The sequence below is a fragment of the Abramis brama genome (genome assembly GCF_963993115.1).
Source record: "Abramis brama genome assembly, chromosome: 12".
NCBI classification, from domain to species: domain Eukaryota; kingdom Metazoa; phylum Chordata; class Actinopteri; order Cypriniformes; family Leuciscidae; genus Abramis; species Abramis brama.
In genome coordinates, this window is record NC_139974.1 from 5,476,309 (window position 1) to 5,495,549 (window position 19,241).

The 19,241-nt window shown below is 40.3% G+C and overlaps 1 protein-coding gene across 3 annotated transcripts; it reads right to left on the bottom strand.

Moving 5' to 3' along the window:
• Positions 1-435: 435 nt before the first annotated feature.
• Positions 436-10,161, bottom strand: LOC311094058 (E3 ubiquitin-protein ligase TRIM39-like). 3 transcript variants are annotated; one of them, XM_084131789.1, is made up of 8 exons: positions 10,034-10,133; positions 3,421-3,505; positions 2,711-3,264; positions 2,501-2,596; positions 1,962-2,195; positions 1,732-1,870; positions 1,442-1,468; positions 436-1,286 (listed from the first exon to the last, which is right to left on the bottom strand). In XM_084131789.1, the coding sequence occupies exons 2-8, from the start codon at positions 3,485-3,487 to the stop codon at positions 739-741; spliced, it is 1,665 nt and encodes a 554-aa protein (XP_083987915.1). In that variant the 5' UTR covers positions 3,488-3,505; positions 10,034-10,133; the 3' UTR covers positions 436-738. The 3 variants fall into 3 exon arrangements, with proteins under 3 accessions (XP_083987915.1, XP_083987914.1, XP_083987916.1); XM_084131788.1 differs by having other exon boundaries at positions 450-1,286; positions 1,442-1,477; positions 10,034-10,161; XM_084131790.1 differs by lacking the exon at positions 3,421-3,505 and having other exon boundaries at positions 450-1,286; positions 1,442-1,477.
• Between the last annotated feature and the right edge of the window lie 9,080 nt (positions 10,162-19,241).

A 19,241-nucleotide genomic window follows, 5' to 3' on the forward strand; every position in this document is an offset into this window, starting at 1 on the left:
GCCTACTCTTTTATACGGTTTCATATTTGTATCTTCATATCAGCACCATCAGATATTTAACAGTCCTATATTTTATTTGAAGATGTATATAACTGTATCAATAAAAAATGAGCATTTAAATGAATCTGATGTGTGTTGATATTTGTCTATTATTCTAATCTATTCTTATGGTTAAACAAAGCTAGTTTTACCATGGGGCAAACATTTGACATGGTAACTTGGTAATATACCTACAATGTCTTCTTCTTCTTCTTCTTTGTCTTCTTCTTTTTTTTTCTTTTTTTTTTTTACCATGATCATAATATCATGGTGTTTTGAAGATCCATAGTGTTGTGTATGAATATGGTAATACTCATACAGTGATATATATTGAGGAATTAACATCTGATTTACCACAGTATTATCACAGATCATTTTGTAATTGAAATGGTAGAAACAGCTTTGATATACTTTATCAATTTTATCATAGTTTGGTTTATTTTGATGTATATAAAAACAAAAATACAGACACTTTCACTTTGTCAGGTTGAGATGGGTGAAAACAATGGCATGAATAATTATGAAAAGTTGAAAATAAAATAGTTAAACAAGCATTATATTTTCACAATATAATTTGCAATTATAGCTAGAATTATAGATTTTAACAATGAAAAACAAATTATGAAAATATAGCAAAACATGTTTAGATTTGTAATTATAAATAATTTTCATTGTGTATTTCATATTACGGCAGAAAATTCATTTATTGTAATTGACAGGTGTGATGATCAGTGGAGTTGAGTTTTTACCTCCAGCATTATTGCACGGGCAAAACAATGGATAGAGTTTCCCAGTGAAAGACTGATCAGTGAAAGAGTAGAGATGAGAGCTGGACTCCACATCATAAAAGGAGACCAGACCCTCCTCATAATCCACAAACACACCGACCCGCTGCGGCTTCACTCTCACACACAGAGAGACAGAAGGATCAGCACAGGCTTCATATTCATTCTCAATACTCAGACCCATAGCCCAGCATCCATTACTGGGACTCGGTGTGATCGATCCCTTCCTGTTAATGGATTCTCTGACCACTCCTAAAGCCCATTTAGTCTTTCCCTTCACCTGCACCTCAAAATAAAATCTCCCTGAGGAGAATCCCTCCTTTCCCAGGACACATACACATGTATCAAATCTCTCTGGTTTGTCTGGGAGTTTCTGTCTAATGTCTCCATGTCTCACTTGTTTTCCATCATCAGACAGGATGAGATATGGATGAGCTGTATCAGGATCCAGAGTCACATCCACTGAGAAAACAGAGAATAGAAATCACAAATTCACAATACAGATATTTAGTGATGATGTTTGTAATATGTAATCAGTGTTTAATCATACTGTCGGTCAGTGATGAAGCTGCGAGTATCTGAATGTAATCTAGTGTAGTGCAGACAGCACACTGTACCTGCATACTGCTGTCTCCTCTTCAGTTCTGTAGAGACTAATGACAATAAAACACCATCAGATCTTTGACATGTTTATGTGTGGAATTATAGACAAGATTTAAGGTTATATTTAAAGAATTGTGAACAACATCATGTTTTATCTGATCAATGTTTCTCTGCTGATATTTAGAGAATCCCTGAACTCCTATTGTGTTTGAGCTCGAAACATTCCTCCTTTTTAGAACATCTAAAGATGGGTTAAAAGATGATAAATATATGTATCTGTACGGTGTATTTGATATTGCTGTACCAGTTAGCGTGAGTTTCTCCTGTAGAGAGTCCTGCAGTTTAGTCAGAGCTCTCCTCAGAGTCTCCAGACTCTCATCAGTCTTCACACTGATCTCAGACCAGTTCCTGGTGTTTCTAGAGCTGCACAGGGATGAGTAAATCTACAGCAGGAGAGAGGAGAAATCCTTCAGCATGGGGAGTGTTATGGTGTCATATACTGCATTATCATTGATCAGAGAGATGTTGACTGACCTGTAGGAGGTGGAGGTGATCTTCAGTGTGTGAGAGCTGCTCCAGCTCAGTGTTTCTCATCTTTAGCTCAGTGATCTCCTGCTCCAGCTCTTCAATGAGCTCTTCCTCCTGTTTCTCTGCTGCTTTCTGCTGCTCCTCCATCATCTCCAGCAGTTCAGTCTGACATCTCTCAATGGAGCGGATGAGATCAGTGAAGAGCTCCACACGGGCTGCTTTCTCCTTCTCTGTGTTTCTCTGCTCAACCAGGACAATCAACACATTATTAGTGGCGTTTGTTAAGAGAAGAATCAGTGTTATTATTTCTCATACTTCAGTGTTTTTAGGTGATTTTCAAAATCCCTCATTCTGCCCCGTTTGCACTGAATGATTCCTCAAATCATGTGTGTTGTTGAGGAGAGATGTGTTATTACTTTACTAAGTGATCAGGGAATCACAGACGTGTCGATATTCAGACCAGCAGTGTGACTGTGATTGTGAAATTGCTTTTATAAACAATGATACATATTAAAATTAATTTAATTTAATTATTTTAAACTCACTTTTCTGACTTCTGCTGAGTGTTTGACATCTTGAATCTTCTTGATTCTGTCCTGGATCATCTGCTGTGTGTCTTTCTGTGTCTTCATCAGTTGAGTCTATAGACAGAGAACAACACACAATATGTTTTCATAATCGATTCATTTATATTAGAGAACATGTGTTTCCTCATGATAAGAGCCATTTAAAATCAGTTTGTCAGTAACTTCTACCTTCTTCTCTTCACTCTCCTCTTCTATAGAAACAGTGTTGTGGTTCTTGTGATCTCCGTCAGTGCAGATCGGACACACACATGTCTGATCATCTCTACAGAACAGCTCCAGAGGTCTCTCATGTTTCTGACATATATAGTCCTCCAGATTACTCACAGGATTGATCAGTTTGTGTGTCTTTAAACCTGCCACTCTCGAATGAGGCTCCAGGTGAGTTTCACAGTAAGAGCTCTGACACACCAGACACGACTTCAGGGCTTTCAGCTTTCTTTCCTCACAGACGTCACACAGAACTTCATCTTTTTTCTCAGGACTTTTCTTTTTATAGTGATCTACGAGCTCTCGGAGTGTGGTGTTAATCTTGAGATCAGGTCTGTGCTTGAATGTTTCTTTACAATATGGACAGTTGCAGGTCTGGCTGTTGTCCCAGCACTTATTCAGACAGGTCTTGCAGAAGTTGTGTCCACATGGAGTGGTGACTGGATCAGTGAACACGTCCAGACATATAGAGCACTGAAGCTCCTCAGTCAGTGGACCGCTGGAGGAAGACATCCCTGGAGAGAGAAGTGATGAAGATAAATCACCTGCATTAGTTTAAAGTCAAAATCTTGTTGAGAGAATGTCCAGAATATGCAGAGTTTAATTCTAACCAATGCGAGGCTATTTTCAAGATAAAATATGAGATAGATTTGAGTGGGTTATTGACTCACATGGGGGATCACCCATACTCCCTCTCCTTTCTCGTTCTTTTGTTGATGGTGGGAAAGATTCTGCCATTTTTTCACCTCTTTATTCCTTTTCAAGGCAAAAGAAAAAAACAACAGGATAATCTTAAATAGGAAATAATGTTTACATTAAAGGACAGCACAGATAACCTTTCCCCCAAAATTAACATACATTTTGTATGGCCAAGTGACATTTAATTTTGCTTTAAGTAAATGTGATTTTCAGCTGCAGTTTATTTTAAATGAAATAGTTTATTAAAACTACTAACAAATTGTATTATAACAATTCCGATACCATTTCAGCGCAGTAAACATTTGTAGGAGAAAAGTTCTTTTCAAAACAGTGAGTGTTTTCATAAAAAACTGTGTAACAGGTTCAGCAGGTTTTTCTGTCAGTGTCAGAAAGTCCGTCCCGGAACGGAAAATATGCAGTGATTCATGACGGACTGATTTAAGAGTTGCTACTTCCTTCCAGCAGACTGATGCAATAGTCAGATCCAGCCGTGCTTCCTGATATTGTTCAATGTTGTGCGTTCATGCAACAAATACCACAACACAACGTCACTTACTGCCTGACAAGTTATTAAAGAGAAGTTTATGAAGATACTTTCCCTGTCCTTGATTCTCTTACCGGAATCACTGTCCATAATTGTCCGCCTACCGAACTGTAAATTACAAAAGGTTGACAGAGGTGCGACTCTGCAACAGATTGGTCCTTCGAGCCGGATGTGGCAACAGTAAACAGTATGGACACAGCAGCTAGCGATGCATCAGAGACAGTGGATAGACCCAAGAGACAGAGTAAACTGCCTTCTCATCTGGGTGACTATGAGGTTGGCTATATACCTCCTGTGGACCCTCCTCCAACCGCTTCTTCTCGCTGTCACAGCCAACATAAGAGCCAATCGAGGAAGACGTCCCATAGTAAAGCCAGTTCTCGTTCCAGATCCAGTTGTTATTCTATTGTCTCTGGTGTGAAAGCTACATCTGCACTCACAAGCAGCCAGGCAGCCATAGTGGAGGAGAAAATAAAACAGCGGCAGTACAACGACCTACTTCAACAGATGGAGGAGGACACACTGGCAGAAATAGAGTACCAGAGACTACAAACCCAAACTAAAGAGGCTCAACGTGCTCAGGAAGAGGCTCTCATGGCGAAGGAGGCCTTATCTAACCAGTTAGAACGACGACGCAAGCTGAAAAAGGCAGAAGCAGATCTGGAAGTGGCCAAGCTGGTGAGTGCTCAGCCAAGACAAAAGTTTGACGGATTCAGAGCCTCAAGTATCACCAGACACAACTGGGCCACCATCACAGTTCCATCCTGCCAGCTCAGCCCACTCACCTGTATTGCAACAGTCCTCCTGCTCCCCATCTTCCATGCAGGTCACACAGCCAGTTCCAGAGGCACAGAGCACATTAAGGGACATACGCACAGTTCAGTCTACACCCAAGCTACCTCATTTGGCACTACAAGCGACTATGCCTGCACAAGTTCCAGCTCTCACAGCGCAGTTGTCTTCATGTGTAGTTACTCAATTCCAAGGGAGACCACCCATCGCATATTCTGGGGAAAACATGTCACCTGTCCCACAGGAGCTCAGCCCAGTCTCAATGCCACTACCTCAATGCAACCACATGCAAGCAGCAGCCACCCGATTTGTGACACCACACACAGATAGTGTTCTGATATCACAGCCTGTACTTCCTGTTGCAACCATTGTATCAACCTCAAATGTGAATACTCCGTTGGTAAGCCAGGTAGCCCCACCTATTAATCAGAATCAGATTTTTCCTGCCTCACAGCAGCGAGTGACAGTCTCATCTAACACACCCATCGGCCCTCAGCCTCATCCACATCCAACTGTTCCCCAAACTGGTTACTTACCTCAACCCGGAACAGAGCTTCTCATGGCAGCAGCCTATGGTATCCCTCGGCCCACACTACCAGTGTTTGAGAGTGGCACAGAAAGTGACTTTGCTTTGTTGAAATTGGGCTTAGACAATTTATTAAGTCACCATACTCACATCAGCGAGCAGTACAAATACCAAGTGTTACTGAGCCACCTTAAGTTTGCTAGTGCTCAGCAGTTGGCTAAGGCATATATGCACCACCCACAACCATACACGGCAGCCTTGCAAGCTTTGCAAGAGAAGTATGGTCAGCCCAGACAGCTTGTGCAATCAGAATTAGGTGCTATCATGAGTACTCCACCGCTCAGAATGGGTGATACCAATGCCTTTTGATTCGTTTGCCTTATCTGTGCAATCCCTAGTGGGCATGCTGAGAACGCTGGAGGGACAGTACGGATATGAGCTGATGTGTGGTTCTCATGTGGACCGACTTTTGGGAAAGATGCCACCCGCTTACCGAGACAGCTTTGTAGAATACTGTTTGAGCCGTGGTATCCTTCAAACTGGTACAGATTGAACCTACACTCTTCCTGACTTAGCGACTTGGTTACAAACGAAGTCACAAGCGAAGCGCATCTCAAGCCGAGCTGCTGCCATGTTTCAGTTTGACACAACAAAGTCATCTGTGAGGAGTAAAGGAACTCCATATCATCGAGAGCGCTCAACACCTGTACTTCTGACATCCGAGAAAGTTGCCAAGCCCTCTGAACTGGCCCAGACTAAAGCCATTTCCAAGCCAAAGCCTTACTGTCCTCATTGCGACAACCAAGATCACTTTCTTAACTCCTGTGATAAATTCAAGAGGTTGACCACCACCCAGATTGTCACCTGGATCACAGAGGGTAAACGTTGTTGGAAATGTGGTCGAAATCATCCAGTGGACTCCTGCAATCTCAAGCGGCCCTGTAAAGTCTGCAAAGAACTGCACCTCACTGTCCTACATGATTCTGTCAAAGATACTTCCAGAGCAGTGCTTATGGTGAGTTTGCCATCCACACAAATCTATCTTGACAGACCCAATCGCTCACAGAAAGTTATGCTTAAGGTTGTCAAAGTCCTCTTGCACAGTGGTGGCCAAACAATAGAAGCCCATGCTGTTCTAGATGACGGCTCAGAAAGAACAATAATTCTTCCTCCAGTAATTCAGCAGCTTAGGCTGAATGGAACCCCAGAGGTTCTTTCGCTTCAGACCAATTCAAAACCTGGAACGAGCTAGTTCAAGCTACTGTTGAGTCCTGTAATGGGGCGGCCAACATCACCGCCTTTGAAGCCTCAATGTATATACAGGCTGAAAAGCTCCTCCTAGCACAGTCACAGTTTGATTCATTCCCGGAGGAATTCAGAGCTTTGAAAGCTGGAAAACCTATCCCGACAGACAGCCGATTGGGTTCTCTCGCCCCAGAGTACGACGAAAATACTGGTCTAATCAGAGTGGGTGGACGACTTCGTCGTGTTGAAACCCTGCCTTCTGATATCATTCACCCGATCGTCCTAGATCCTCAACATCAGGTCACAAAGCTACTCATCCAAGACATAGATCAGCAACTCCATCATCCAGGTGCAGAGCGAGTGCTAGCAGAGCTACGTCGTAGATACTGGGTGCTTAGAGGCCGTGAAGCTGTGCGCAAACACCAGCATTCCTGTCAAAATTGCCAGCTTTGGCGCGCCAAGCCACAGTATCCACAGATGGCCGACCTTCCACCATGTAGGCTACGTCTGTTCAAGCCACCATTTTACTCCACTGGCGTAGACTGCTTCGGGCCTTTTCGGGTGAAGATAGGCCGGCGCAAGGAAAAGAGATGGGGAATCTTATATAAGTGCTTGACAACCAGATGTTTACATCTCGACCTCCTTGAACACCTGGACACAGACGCCTTCCTCCTTTCTTTACGACGATTTGTAGCCCGTAGAGGAAAGCCTTTCGAGATTCTATGTGACAATGGCACTAACTTTACTGGAGGCGATCATGAGTTAAAGGACTCCTTTCGTCGAATGGCTTCTGAGCTGCAGGAACAACTGGCTAAACAGCAGATGCATTTTCGCTATAACCCACCAAGTGCCCCCCACTTCGGTGGAACATGGGAGCGAGAGGTGAAATCAATTAAGACTGCCTTGCGAGTCATTCTACGGGAACAATCCGTGCCCGAATCTGTACTGCAAACATTGCTAGTGGAAGTTGAGGGCATACTCAATTCCAAGCCCCTTGGCTATGTCTCATCAGACATTGCAGACCTGGATCCTGTCACTCCGAACCTGTTACTCATGGGACGTCATGATGCTTCATTGCCACAAGTCCTTTACGACTCAGACGAACTCTTGGGTAAACGCAGGTGGAGACACAGTCAAGTATTGGCCGATCAGTTCTGGACTGCTTTCATTCGTTGTTACTTACCAGAACTACAGGGTAGACAGAAATGGAGATCAGATGGTAAAGAAATTGCAGTGGGACAAGTGGTACTCCTAATCGACCATCAACTCCCACGAGCACTCTGGCCTGTGGGTACCGTGACAGAAACCTATGCCGGGGCTGACGGGAGGATTCGGACAGCCAAAGTTCAAGTCAAAGGCAAGATGTACACACGCCCTGTCGTGAAGCTGATTCCACTCCCTCCAATGAGGGATGATGATACAGACCCAGACCTTCTGACGGCCTTTCTTAAAGGTGCCATAGAATGGATTATTTTATTATTTTATAATGTTTCCTGGGGTGCCCTTATAATGTTAGTATGTTTTTTAGATCAAAATTTGTTATAATTTAGAAATAAAAGGCATATTTCCTAGCCTGATTTCATCCATTGATTTGAACACTCTGTTTGAAGGGGCGTGTCTGCTGTGAGACTTCAGTGTTGTTGCCCACTGCTGTGATTGGCTGACATGCTTGCATATGAAATATCTGGCATTACATGTAGAGCTATCTGGAAAAATTTTACTATTACAGCTATCGGGATTAACGAATCATGAGAAGGTTTTTTTTAAGTATTTAGATCTATTCCCATCACATAAAAGGTTTCAGTGATGAGCACTGAGCAGATGACAGCCTGTTGATCGCGTGAATGAAGATCTTATCACTGCAACGCGATTTACTGATGCATAAACAGTGTTGAACGACTTTGAAAGAAAGATTATCTGTCTGAATTTGAACAATTACACATCAGAAATTCACATAACCCACTGGTTCTCCAGAGGCTCGGATGAAGGAGCAAAAAAATATTTTTGTGTTCATTTGTACAACCAAACACTGAGCGACTGCCATGCTTCGTTCGCTCGTTTGCAAGCCATGATGTCTCTCGAGGAAAAAACAATATCGCGCTGGATCTAGATAACACAATGTAAATTATCGTTAATAAAATCCCTACTTGCCGCTTGCGGGAATATAACGTTAGTTGAAATTGCCCCCTTCGTCCGTTTGAGACGCCGAGAGAAGCCTGGCTGCTTGATATTGTTGTAACAGTCCATGGTGAAATGGGCAGAGCAACTAAACAACTTCGAATTAAACTGTAGCGGTATCCGATTATAGATAGATCTGCCATTTTCCCTATGATCCTCCTCCTGTTTCTTCACCTGCAGAACTTCTGATGATTCGGCTGTGCAGTTTCGCCTGGCACTGAGCATGGGCTGGCATATGCAAATTTTTAGAGGCGTACATATTAATGATCCCATCGGTTTCGTCACAGTTGGTGTTATGTGGAGATTCGCCCGTTTTTCAGGGGTGTTTTTCAAAAACGAGATTTAAATAAGAAAGAGAAAACTATGGTGTTTGAGACTCACTGTATGTCATGTCCATGTACTGAACTCTTGTTATTTAACTATGCCAAGATAAATTCAATTTCACATTCTATGGCACCTTTAAGGAATACAATTATCCTGACTGATAATTGGGGGCGGCTATGTCAGAAAGTCCGTCCCGGAACGGAAAATATGCAGTGATTCATGACGGACTGATTTAAGAGTTGCTACTTCCTTCCAGCAGACTGATGCAATAGTCAGATCCAGCCGTGCTTCCTGATATTGTTCAATGTTGTGCGTTCATGCAACAAATACCACAACACAACGTGATAGTCACTTACTGCCTGACAAGTTATTAAAGAGAAGTTTATGAAGATACTTTCCCTGTCCTTGATTCTCTTACCGGAATCACTGTCCATAATTGTCCGCCTACCGAACTGTAAATTACAAAAGGTTGCCAGAGGTGCGACTCTGCAACAGTCAGTGTCTGTATAAGGGTTTATGCTTCCTGCTTCTGTGTGACAAAATTAAAGAAAGCCCAAACTTTGTGTCACAACCAATCAAATGACCTATTTAAATACAATTCTGATAGCTATCATTTCAGTGCAGTGAACAACTAAAATAATTGAGTGAGTATTTTACATGATTAAACCATCGGGGAAGTTACATAAACAACTATTATGTTAAGACTGTCTAAAGAACTAAATCACAGTTATTTAGGGGTTACCGGTCTTACTTTTCAGTATCAAATTAGACCAATCTACGTTTTCATGTAACTGACTTAAAAAAGTTATGAACAGTCTTAAAGAAAAACATTTGATTAACTTGTAAGACAAGTCTTAGAAGTTTATGCAACAGACCCTGGTTCTGTTCAATTTTTGTGTGACATAAACCTACTAAACCAGATCACTTCCATTAGAAACCTGTTCAGCACAATCTCTCTTATATTTCTATCTCTTACCTGTGAGGATCAGATGTGTCCACAAGACTCTTTGAACGGATCAATAAATATTCTGTAGTTTAAAGAGGTTGATCGTTTCAGGCGTCCATATTGTTGTTGATCAAGGTTCACTTTCTCTGAATCTCTCTGAACTACAGTGATGTCAGAGCTCGACATGTGTGAAAGGGTCAAAGATTACAAAATCAGTGTAAGAACTGCATTTCCTGCTATAACAAAAGCTGAGATAAAATTCACCCTGCAATAAAGCAATAAAGCAATAAAGCAATACAACACACCCTGGACAGAAGATCACAAAGAAAGAGCACAGGACATTATCTTGTCCAAACTTATCTCCTTGTTTATATGCATCCCCCCTCTCCCTCCTCAAGTCACTAATGAGAATAATGAGAAAGATTGAGAACCTAGGAGAATCCTGTTCTCCTCTTTGGGTGATGTCTCTTCAAGATATCTCCCCTCTCCCCCGAAACCAGGTGTTACCCCCTGGGGAACATGATTTGACCCAAAACAACTCTAAAAAATATGTTTTTCTCTTTTGTTCTGGTCTGGGTATTTAAGGGTAGGTGACAGAGCAGTCTTTGGGAGCCTGTAACCAGGAACATCCCCCATTCAGTGCTGTTTCAGTGTTTTCCCATTGGAACACACTCACACACCACTGTGTGTCTCTGTCAGGAATGCATTGCTTACTTTTAGAGTCATCTTGGAGTAATTGATTTCATGCATTTATTATTTCTGAATTGGCTTTTAATCATTTACTTGTGTAATTGACATGATACATTTTTACCTGACAAATAAATGTTACATCCTGATTTATTCTGAAGTTTTCTGAAATCATTATTTTAGTAGATAATGAGCTGGTGCTACCGCAGCTCTGTGTCCAGGATAGGTCAAACTAACGGCGCATATATGAACGGAGCAGAAGACGAATCGGCTTTCTGGGGTTTCAGGTCCTGTAAGGCTCCGTCTGCCTCCTCTGTGTCTTCCTAACTGGGTTTGTTCCCTGGTTCTGGAGGTCCGGGGACGTGTCGCTCACTGTCCCGCTGCCTGGCTCGCCTATAGGAGCAGAGGAAAAGGAAAGTTTATAAACATAAAGTGACTAACACATCAGGCCACTAAATAAACTGAATCAAAGTAATTTACAAATCTTGCAAAACAATCGTCAAACTGGCTGTTTCTCTTAATAGTGTACCTATGTCGTAGACTATGTAGCTCGTAATAAAACAAGAACTTTTTGGAGATGGCGAGAGCCAGGGACGGACTGGGGCTAAAAAACAGCCCTGGACTTTCTCCCAAATAGGCCCATCATCTGGCCATTCGCCCCTAGCCGTGCGCTACAGACACTATAGCCAGGATGTCCTGATACTATGCCACATACTGTAGCCTGTCAGACAAGCAAGTAACATCTCAAAACCAATAATGATAATTGGGGTTGTGTTTATTAATGCAGCCTCAGCCTTCAAATAAAAACAAAACATTTGTACAATGCCATTACATCTGCATTGAAAATAAAATACAAATAATGAAATGCCATTGGCCACAGAAACCCCAAATTACACAAACTTGTAATTTTACAACATATAGTTACTACCAGGGGTCTCCAACCTTTTTGTGTGCTAGGGCTACCTCAAGGGATAAAATAATCTAGAAGGGCTACTTGTTTGTTATAGGCCTACTCAAATATTTATTATACATATAACATGGTGCTTTTTAACTTTACCTTCAACTTTTTTTTTACTTTTCACCATCATATGCGAAATAATAAAATATCTTGATATTCTGGTTCAGACTTACAAGCGTTTTAAAAAAAATCAACAATTCCTGAAAAATTATGAAAATATATATTGAATTTTTTTATTCTCTATAAACCTATTGTATGCGTTATCAGTAGCACAAATATTTAGCATTAATATAAATGCAAAATAAATAAACTGCCATAACTTCTAAACAAAAACATTACTGCATTACATTTAATTAATTTTTTTTTTTTACTACAGTTTTACTATAGTAAAGTTGTGGAGTGAAATGTTTTCTAACTGGTTTGTTCTTGGAACAATGTTTCGCCTGTTTTTTGCGCTGTTTCATCTGTCTTTTAACTAACTTAAATCACATAGTCATCTGTGGGTTTATAATAGAGATAGAGAATTCTGCGCTGAATTGAAATGCTTCTCAGTGGATCGCGCAGCTCTGTGTAATAATGTTCGCGTTATCGATATCAGCACTGCTTGCTTTGGCCGCGCACAGATCAAACAAGTTCCGTTCCGCTTTTTGAGCGTTTCCCATTTGATGTTTATCAAACGCAACGCAAACGACAGCGTTTAATCAAAGAAAGTTGGGTAATTCAGTGGCAAGTTGGGTAAAAAGTGCAATAGCTAGGTAAGTCTTATAAAACTAACTTTCTGTCAGTGGCTAGTAGGCCGACTCTTCTTTCTCATTTTTTATTTATTTTTGTTTTTATTTTTTACACGTAGCATGTAAGTGATAGTATTAGTGCCCCTGCTGTTGGCTGTTCATATTGCTTTAGGCTATAGACTTTTTTTTTTGTTTTTTTTTGCCGACGGCCCTCGGTTGGACGGCCGTTCTGGACTTTTCCAGAACGCACAGATTGTCAGTCCGTCCCTGGCGAGAGCTGATTGGAAATGTTGTAAAGGCGATGTGGAGATGTGCTTTTGTGGCGATGGAGCGGTATTACAGGTAGAAAGAATTTCGACTACGCCACCAGGGGAATTTCGCCCCAGGAAATATGGACAACACTCAGATTATCATCATTAGGTCACTCAGGTTCACTTTCTCTAGTAAAGGTAGGCAGAGACATGGGTATCAAAAATACAAAAGATTTATTACAATTTAATTTATAGCAAAAAGACAAATCACATTAAAAGGCAACCATTTCCTAAAATAACATCTGGAACTAAGAAGAATATACTGACACAAGGTCAACAAACGACATATACACAAAACATTAATACAGTTGACAAAAAAAAACCCCGAAAAGACACAAATCGACAGGGCTGAGGTACACCACGGGAGACGCAGTCACTAAGTTTAATTTACCAAAGCACACTCACACACCATAGTGCACTCAGGTCACACCATCAAGCACTTCAACAGTGTCACACGGCAAACACTCGAAGAAACACCACCACCAGAAGAGACCCTCTACCCGTGGGACCCCAGCTCCTGAAAAGAAATAAGAAAATGAATGCACAAACTTCAAAATAATAATAATTACAACAAACCACAATTAGAAATTGTCCCAGTATAAGCAAACAAATGATGGTAATAATTTAATAAACACTCACAATTGGTACACAAAGATCTAAACAAACAGCAACACACTCAATTTCCATCACGGGTTCGCAAAGAGCCACGGACGGTTTTGTGCACTAGTTACACACCCTAATGAGTGTTAGTTCCACGTGTAGCAAATGGTAATATTACACCCTCAATAAATAAAACCAAACCAGACAGCAGCAAGAGTAAACGCCACAGGTGTGACCGGAAAGCGGCAATCCCTTCTCTTTGCAGAAATATATGATGTTCTTGTAATATGGCAGCAAGGAATCGACAAGATTACAATGGCTATTTATTGCATCAGTAGAGAAAATGATCGCCCGGACGAGAGGGAAAATCCTGGTCCAAAGACAAAGAAAACACCACTAAAATGTTATGCCTCAACGCTAAATGTTAAACTCAACTCAGTTACATGTGCAATAAACTTACCAAAAGAAGATGATCTAACCACCCATGGTGTTTATCCTTTCATCGCACAGACGCTCTGAATTTGTGCACTCAGCTGGAGCACAGAGACACTGCACACAGCCCAAAACATCAGTCGATCCCAAACAAAAACAGACAATTCGCCCTCCACACCCAATTTGCACATACCTGATTGTAAAGCAAGCACACGAATGCACCCACTAAGACAATGCCACGGACAAGGCAGAGAGAAAAGACAGGCTAAACACAACACAAATAGTCAGTGCCATACACAGAGAAGATAACCATTGCTATATGCTAACCCACCTACCTACAGCCACTGTCAACAACGAATCAGGAGGCGGAGTCGGACGTGACGCATGCCAGGCTACAGCCAACCAGCTCTTAAATAGGGTGGATTATCTGCTGATAGGTGCTTACTAATGTCAATCATCTCATTCATTCGGTTACAATCTTATTACTCAACAAGTGAATGAATAATTTTATTGAACAATAAAATTGCCAAATGTTGCTCTTTAACAAAGTTGATTGTACAGCATCATCTATTGTGAATGGTAATTTCATTATGGTTGTTGTTATGCTGTGCTGGAACTTATTTTCAAGGAAGTAGCCTACCGTGTCTATTAGAGGTGCAACGGCTCGCAGTTGATCCGTACGGACCAGGCCCCACGGTTCGGCACGCATGTGATTCCAAAAGAAGAGGCGAAAATCGGAACTTGCACGTTATCTGCGCACACAGCAGAGAGAGAGAGAGAGAGAGAGAGAGAGAGAGAGAGAGAGAGAGAGAGAGAGAGAGAGACGCGTTTCAGACAGCGCTCGAACATAAATGTATTCCTCTTTCGTGTTTCCTTGCCTTGATGTCTAAATACCCGTCTAAGCAAGTATTCTCTCGGATAAGTCATAAGTGAACAGTTGAGAAAGAAACCGTTTTTTCAGTACGTGCAGTCGGTCTTAAAGTGACAGCACACACCTAATATTCCTACTGTTTCCTGTGTCATTAATGTTAATAAAACAACAAAATACAGCTTTAACAATGATGATATTATTGATAAATTTGGGGATATCAACGTCCCAAAAGATACCTTATTGTGTCGGGATATGAACTGTAAGAATGTACACTGTAAGGATTTATGTTCCCTGTATGAAGCTATTGTGGAGTCTCTCAGTATTTCGAGTAGGCCTCTACACTCAAAAAAATAATCTGTTGAACGAACTTAATTAAATTAAGGAAAGGTTTTCCACGAAATTGAATTACATTTTTCCAACAAAATCGAATTAGTTTGAAATAATTCGTTGTAATCTTGTTGTATTAATTTAAATTAATTTAGTCATTCCTGCTAGATAAAGTTTTGTCAGGTTAACTACATTTAGTTTTTGCCTTAAATCACCAACATTACAATTTTAGTTAATTTGACTCTACGGTCACTTCTAATGATAGACACTACTAGTGTTCAATTGAATTAAAACCATTTTTTACATAGTAATATAATACTACTTGTGCAGATCTGTGAGTGAGGTTTACACATAGTGTATACTGAGTGCCCACAGCCTGAACACGAGGTTTAATGCACATATAGCTAATACTGAGTAGTGATGGGCGGATCGATCCTGAAGTATCGATACTTCGATACTGACGTGGTATCAAAAAGGATCGATCCTCACATAAAAATATCGATCCAAATGGGTGTTTTTTTTACCAGTAATTTTTTATTAATTTAGCACGCAATTCAGTGCGTAAAAGCTTCTAAGTGGAAAAATAAGCGAATGTTAGCGGATAATTGTGTAGGATAGAACTTTTTCTCCTAGTCATCTGGATACAAGACGAAACCAATCAATCACAGAGAGCGTTCGATGCTGGTACTTCACTGAGCTCACAGGCCCAGTGCGTTTGGGAAACGAAGCCTTGCTTAGATGACACAGAGAAACAATCGGGAGTTATTTCGCAATAAACAAACCAAAAGTGTGCATAACGGTTCAAAATGTTGACGTCAGTAAGTTTTTTTTTTAAATGAAATTAATATTTTTATTCAACAAGGATCGATGCATTAAATTGATCAAAAGTGACAGTCAAGGGTTTTACACTGTTAAAAAAAATCTACTTCATATAAATTGTTCTTTCAACTTTGTTCATCAAATAATTCTGCATAAAATGTATCATGGTTTCCACAAAAATATGAAACTGTTTCCAACATTGATAATAATAAGAAATGTTTCCTGAGCAGCAAATCAGCATATTAAAATGAAATATCATCATGACTGGAGTAATGATGCCGAAAATTCAGCTTTGATCACATGAATAAATTACAGTTTACTATGGCATAGAAAACAGATAGCCTATGTTAAATTGTAATATTACAGTTTTTACTGTATTTTTGATCAAATAAATGCAGAAGAGAATTAAAAATCTTACCCCAAACCTTTGAACAGTAGGCTAGTACTAGTAGGCTAGTACTGTAATTAGGGTCGTTTTGTAAAAGTCACTGACTAATTACAGGCGAGTTGAGAGCACAAATCACAAAATATTTAGGCCTAGTAGTCATGAAAACGTATTCAGATTTATCATATTAATGATGCATTCACCTCATAAATCATGACACACTGCTCTAGCACAGGAAAGTGCATACAAGTTAAAGTGCATGCTTTTAAAATGAAAAAGTATTGGTATCGGTATCGATATCGGCGATACTGGCCCTGTATTTACTTGGTATCGGATCGGTACCGAAATTTGCAGTATCGCCCATCACTAATACTGAGTCCACAGCCTAAACACAGTCGCCACTCTTCTGCATAATGGTAACCACAAAATTCAAAAACATTACAGAAAGTCCTCTAAGTTTCTAACATAACTGAACATTAAACACTAACATTAAAGGGTCACGACACCCCCCTCTTTCAGCTCAAGTCTAGCTCACAATCTTTTTGAAAAATGCAACTTAATTGGGCGTGGTGGCTGTGAGAAGAAGGGAGGGGAGAGGGTGTGGTATGGCACGGCAGGGGAGAGGGGAGGGGGGGAAACTGTCATCGACTGTCACTAAAAATCAGTGGTAAAACGTGAGGAAATGCTAGATTTTTTTATAGCTGGCAAAGTTATAGTCTAATGAAATACACTGACACCTTATAATTGTATTTAAAACATATAAATGCACATGTATATGTATAATTATGTCATTATAAAATATATATTTGTTTATACACACTATAAATGCATATATTTAAAAATATATATATATATATATATATCTTAAAAAAAACGTTCAGTAGCCTACATATCCTAGATCTACGCGCCCCCTAAACCCACATAATAAAGATGTACAGTGACATAGAAATTTGCACAAATTAAGTATACGTTCCATACAATTGAGGTATTATCGAAATATCTAAATTTTAATAACGAGTGATTTAACAGAAGGCAAGTAAAACGGTCAGGGTTACATTTTAGACACACACACACACACCTCTGAAGCGATAGAAAAGTCCTCGGGACCGCATCACTCGCAAGACGAAACCTGCATTGGTGTAGCAAGGCCGAAGTCCACCATTCTCCCGTTGAATGGTTGCTACACACACACATAGTTTAGATGTGTCCGTGGTTGATGGCCAACCAGCCGCCCGCAGTCAGAGTCCATCCCGGGCAGCATCGCGAGGAAAGATGCACTGGAACTTTTGCACCACGAAAACAAACGCGCGTGCCATCATTACCTCTCTCATCTACGATATCAAAGTTTGACATGTCTGTCATTGGAAAGTTCCACATGGTGTCATGAATAATTAAGAGAAAGTGTCTTCTCATTGGATAAAAAACTCAGTCTCATTAATAATTATGAGACACCGATGAGTCATCAAAGTACTATAGTGCTCTGCCACGTCACAGCCGTGGACACAATGAAGATTTTAAACCCGGAAGACGAAAATAGCGTATAAAAACTAAAATTTAACCATTTTCCCCCTACTATTAAATCTAACAGATGCTAACATTGTCTTCAATGGTGTTCAACACACTCTGTTAAAATCTCAGAAATTTTGGTTTAGGGTTTCATGACCCTCTAACAACATCTTTCCATTTACTGAAAAAGACATAAAATAACACTTTTTCCCTAAATTGACCCTCTTAATGCAGTCCCTTGCAAAGCATGCTGGGAACTACAGATCCACTGCCCAGTTAGATGTCAACAACGATTCATGTAGTTTTCACACAAATGAATTAGGTTGATTGAACACAATTAAATTAAGTTGTGACAATATTAAACAATCGTGTTACTTTTGCTTATTTTAATTAATTATTTTAACAAGAGGCCAAAATTCATTTTTTGAGTGTATATAAACCAGTGGCGATTTCTATAAGACTGCAAGGGAAGCTCGGCTTCCCCTATAATGTCAAAAAAATGAATGGTCAAATATGTACTATTGTATTAACATTTTATTGACTAAAATGCGTTAGAAAACGTTCGTCTCAAAGACGAGTTCGTTCAGAATCAGTTACATACAGCCTTCTCATACATTCCCGTAGCGTCACAGTGCATTTCCCTGTTGAAGCCCAGCTTCCAATTGACTTCAATGGGACTGCTTCAAACAGTTTTTTTCAGCGCTTCGAAACTAGACGGTCATTGGATAAATGCTGCGATTATGTCCCGCCCATGGAAGCTCAGCTTCTCTAGGGGTGAACGGGGAGTGGGCTGGCCTGGACTCCGGGCTTCCACGTGATGATTGGAGGGTCTGTCGAAAGGCTGTGTCTCCTTTTGATTGACAGCGATTTCATACAATAAAAAGTCGCTGATGTTGAAGCTGTTCGAGCTCAGTCCCCCATCGCGGATTTTTCAAAGACAAACTGCTGCAACCTATTTCTTGGTATTTGCTTGTCGAAATTGCTAGCCAATTTTTATAATACATTTCACACAATTATACCTTTATTTATTATTACTTATTATATTTTTTATATTATTATTAGTAGTAGTAATAATTCAAAAATTATTTAAAAAAATCTTATTATTAGTAGCATTATTATTATACTTTATTATATTATTATTTTTACCTTTATTATATCATTACATTCATTTTTCACAGAGCATTTTCTTGAAAAGGAACTGTTGTAAAGTTTTCTTCGTCGAAGCAAGAGACCAGGAGACGTTGGGGATCACGTTCAAACAAAGTTATTCTTTATTGAGGACTTCGCGTTGACGCGGCTGCAGTTCTTCCCAAATCAGTCTGACTAACGTAACTTTACATGGTTTCTTTATAGGCATTTTAGTGGGCTGTCCCTAAAGGTGCTGAACTTATGCACAGCCTTTAGGGATGACTACTGCTAAAGACAATAGAGGCAATTACCCCCAACTGAGCTCCCCAAATGGTATAAACACAAATGGTCACGAGAACTAAGACTAGTAACATTCACACACAGTTCAACTCTTAGCTGGAAGATCAAAGGCTAACAAAACCCCTGACTATTACAATGTTTAGACAGCTGACTTAAAGCTAACTTCTGATCAGTAAATTGATG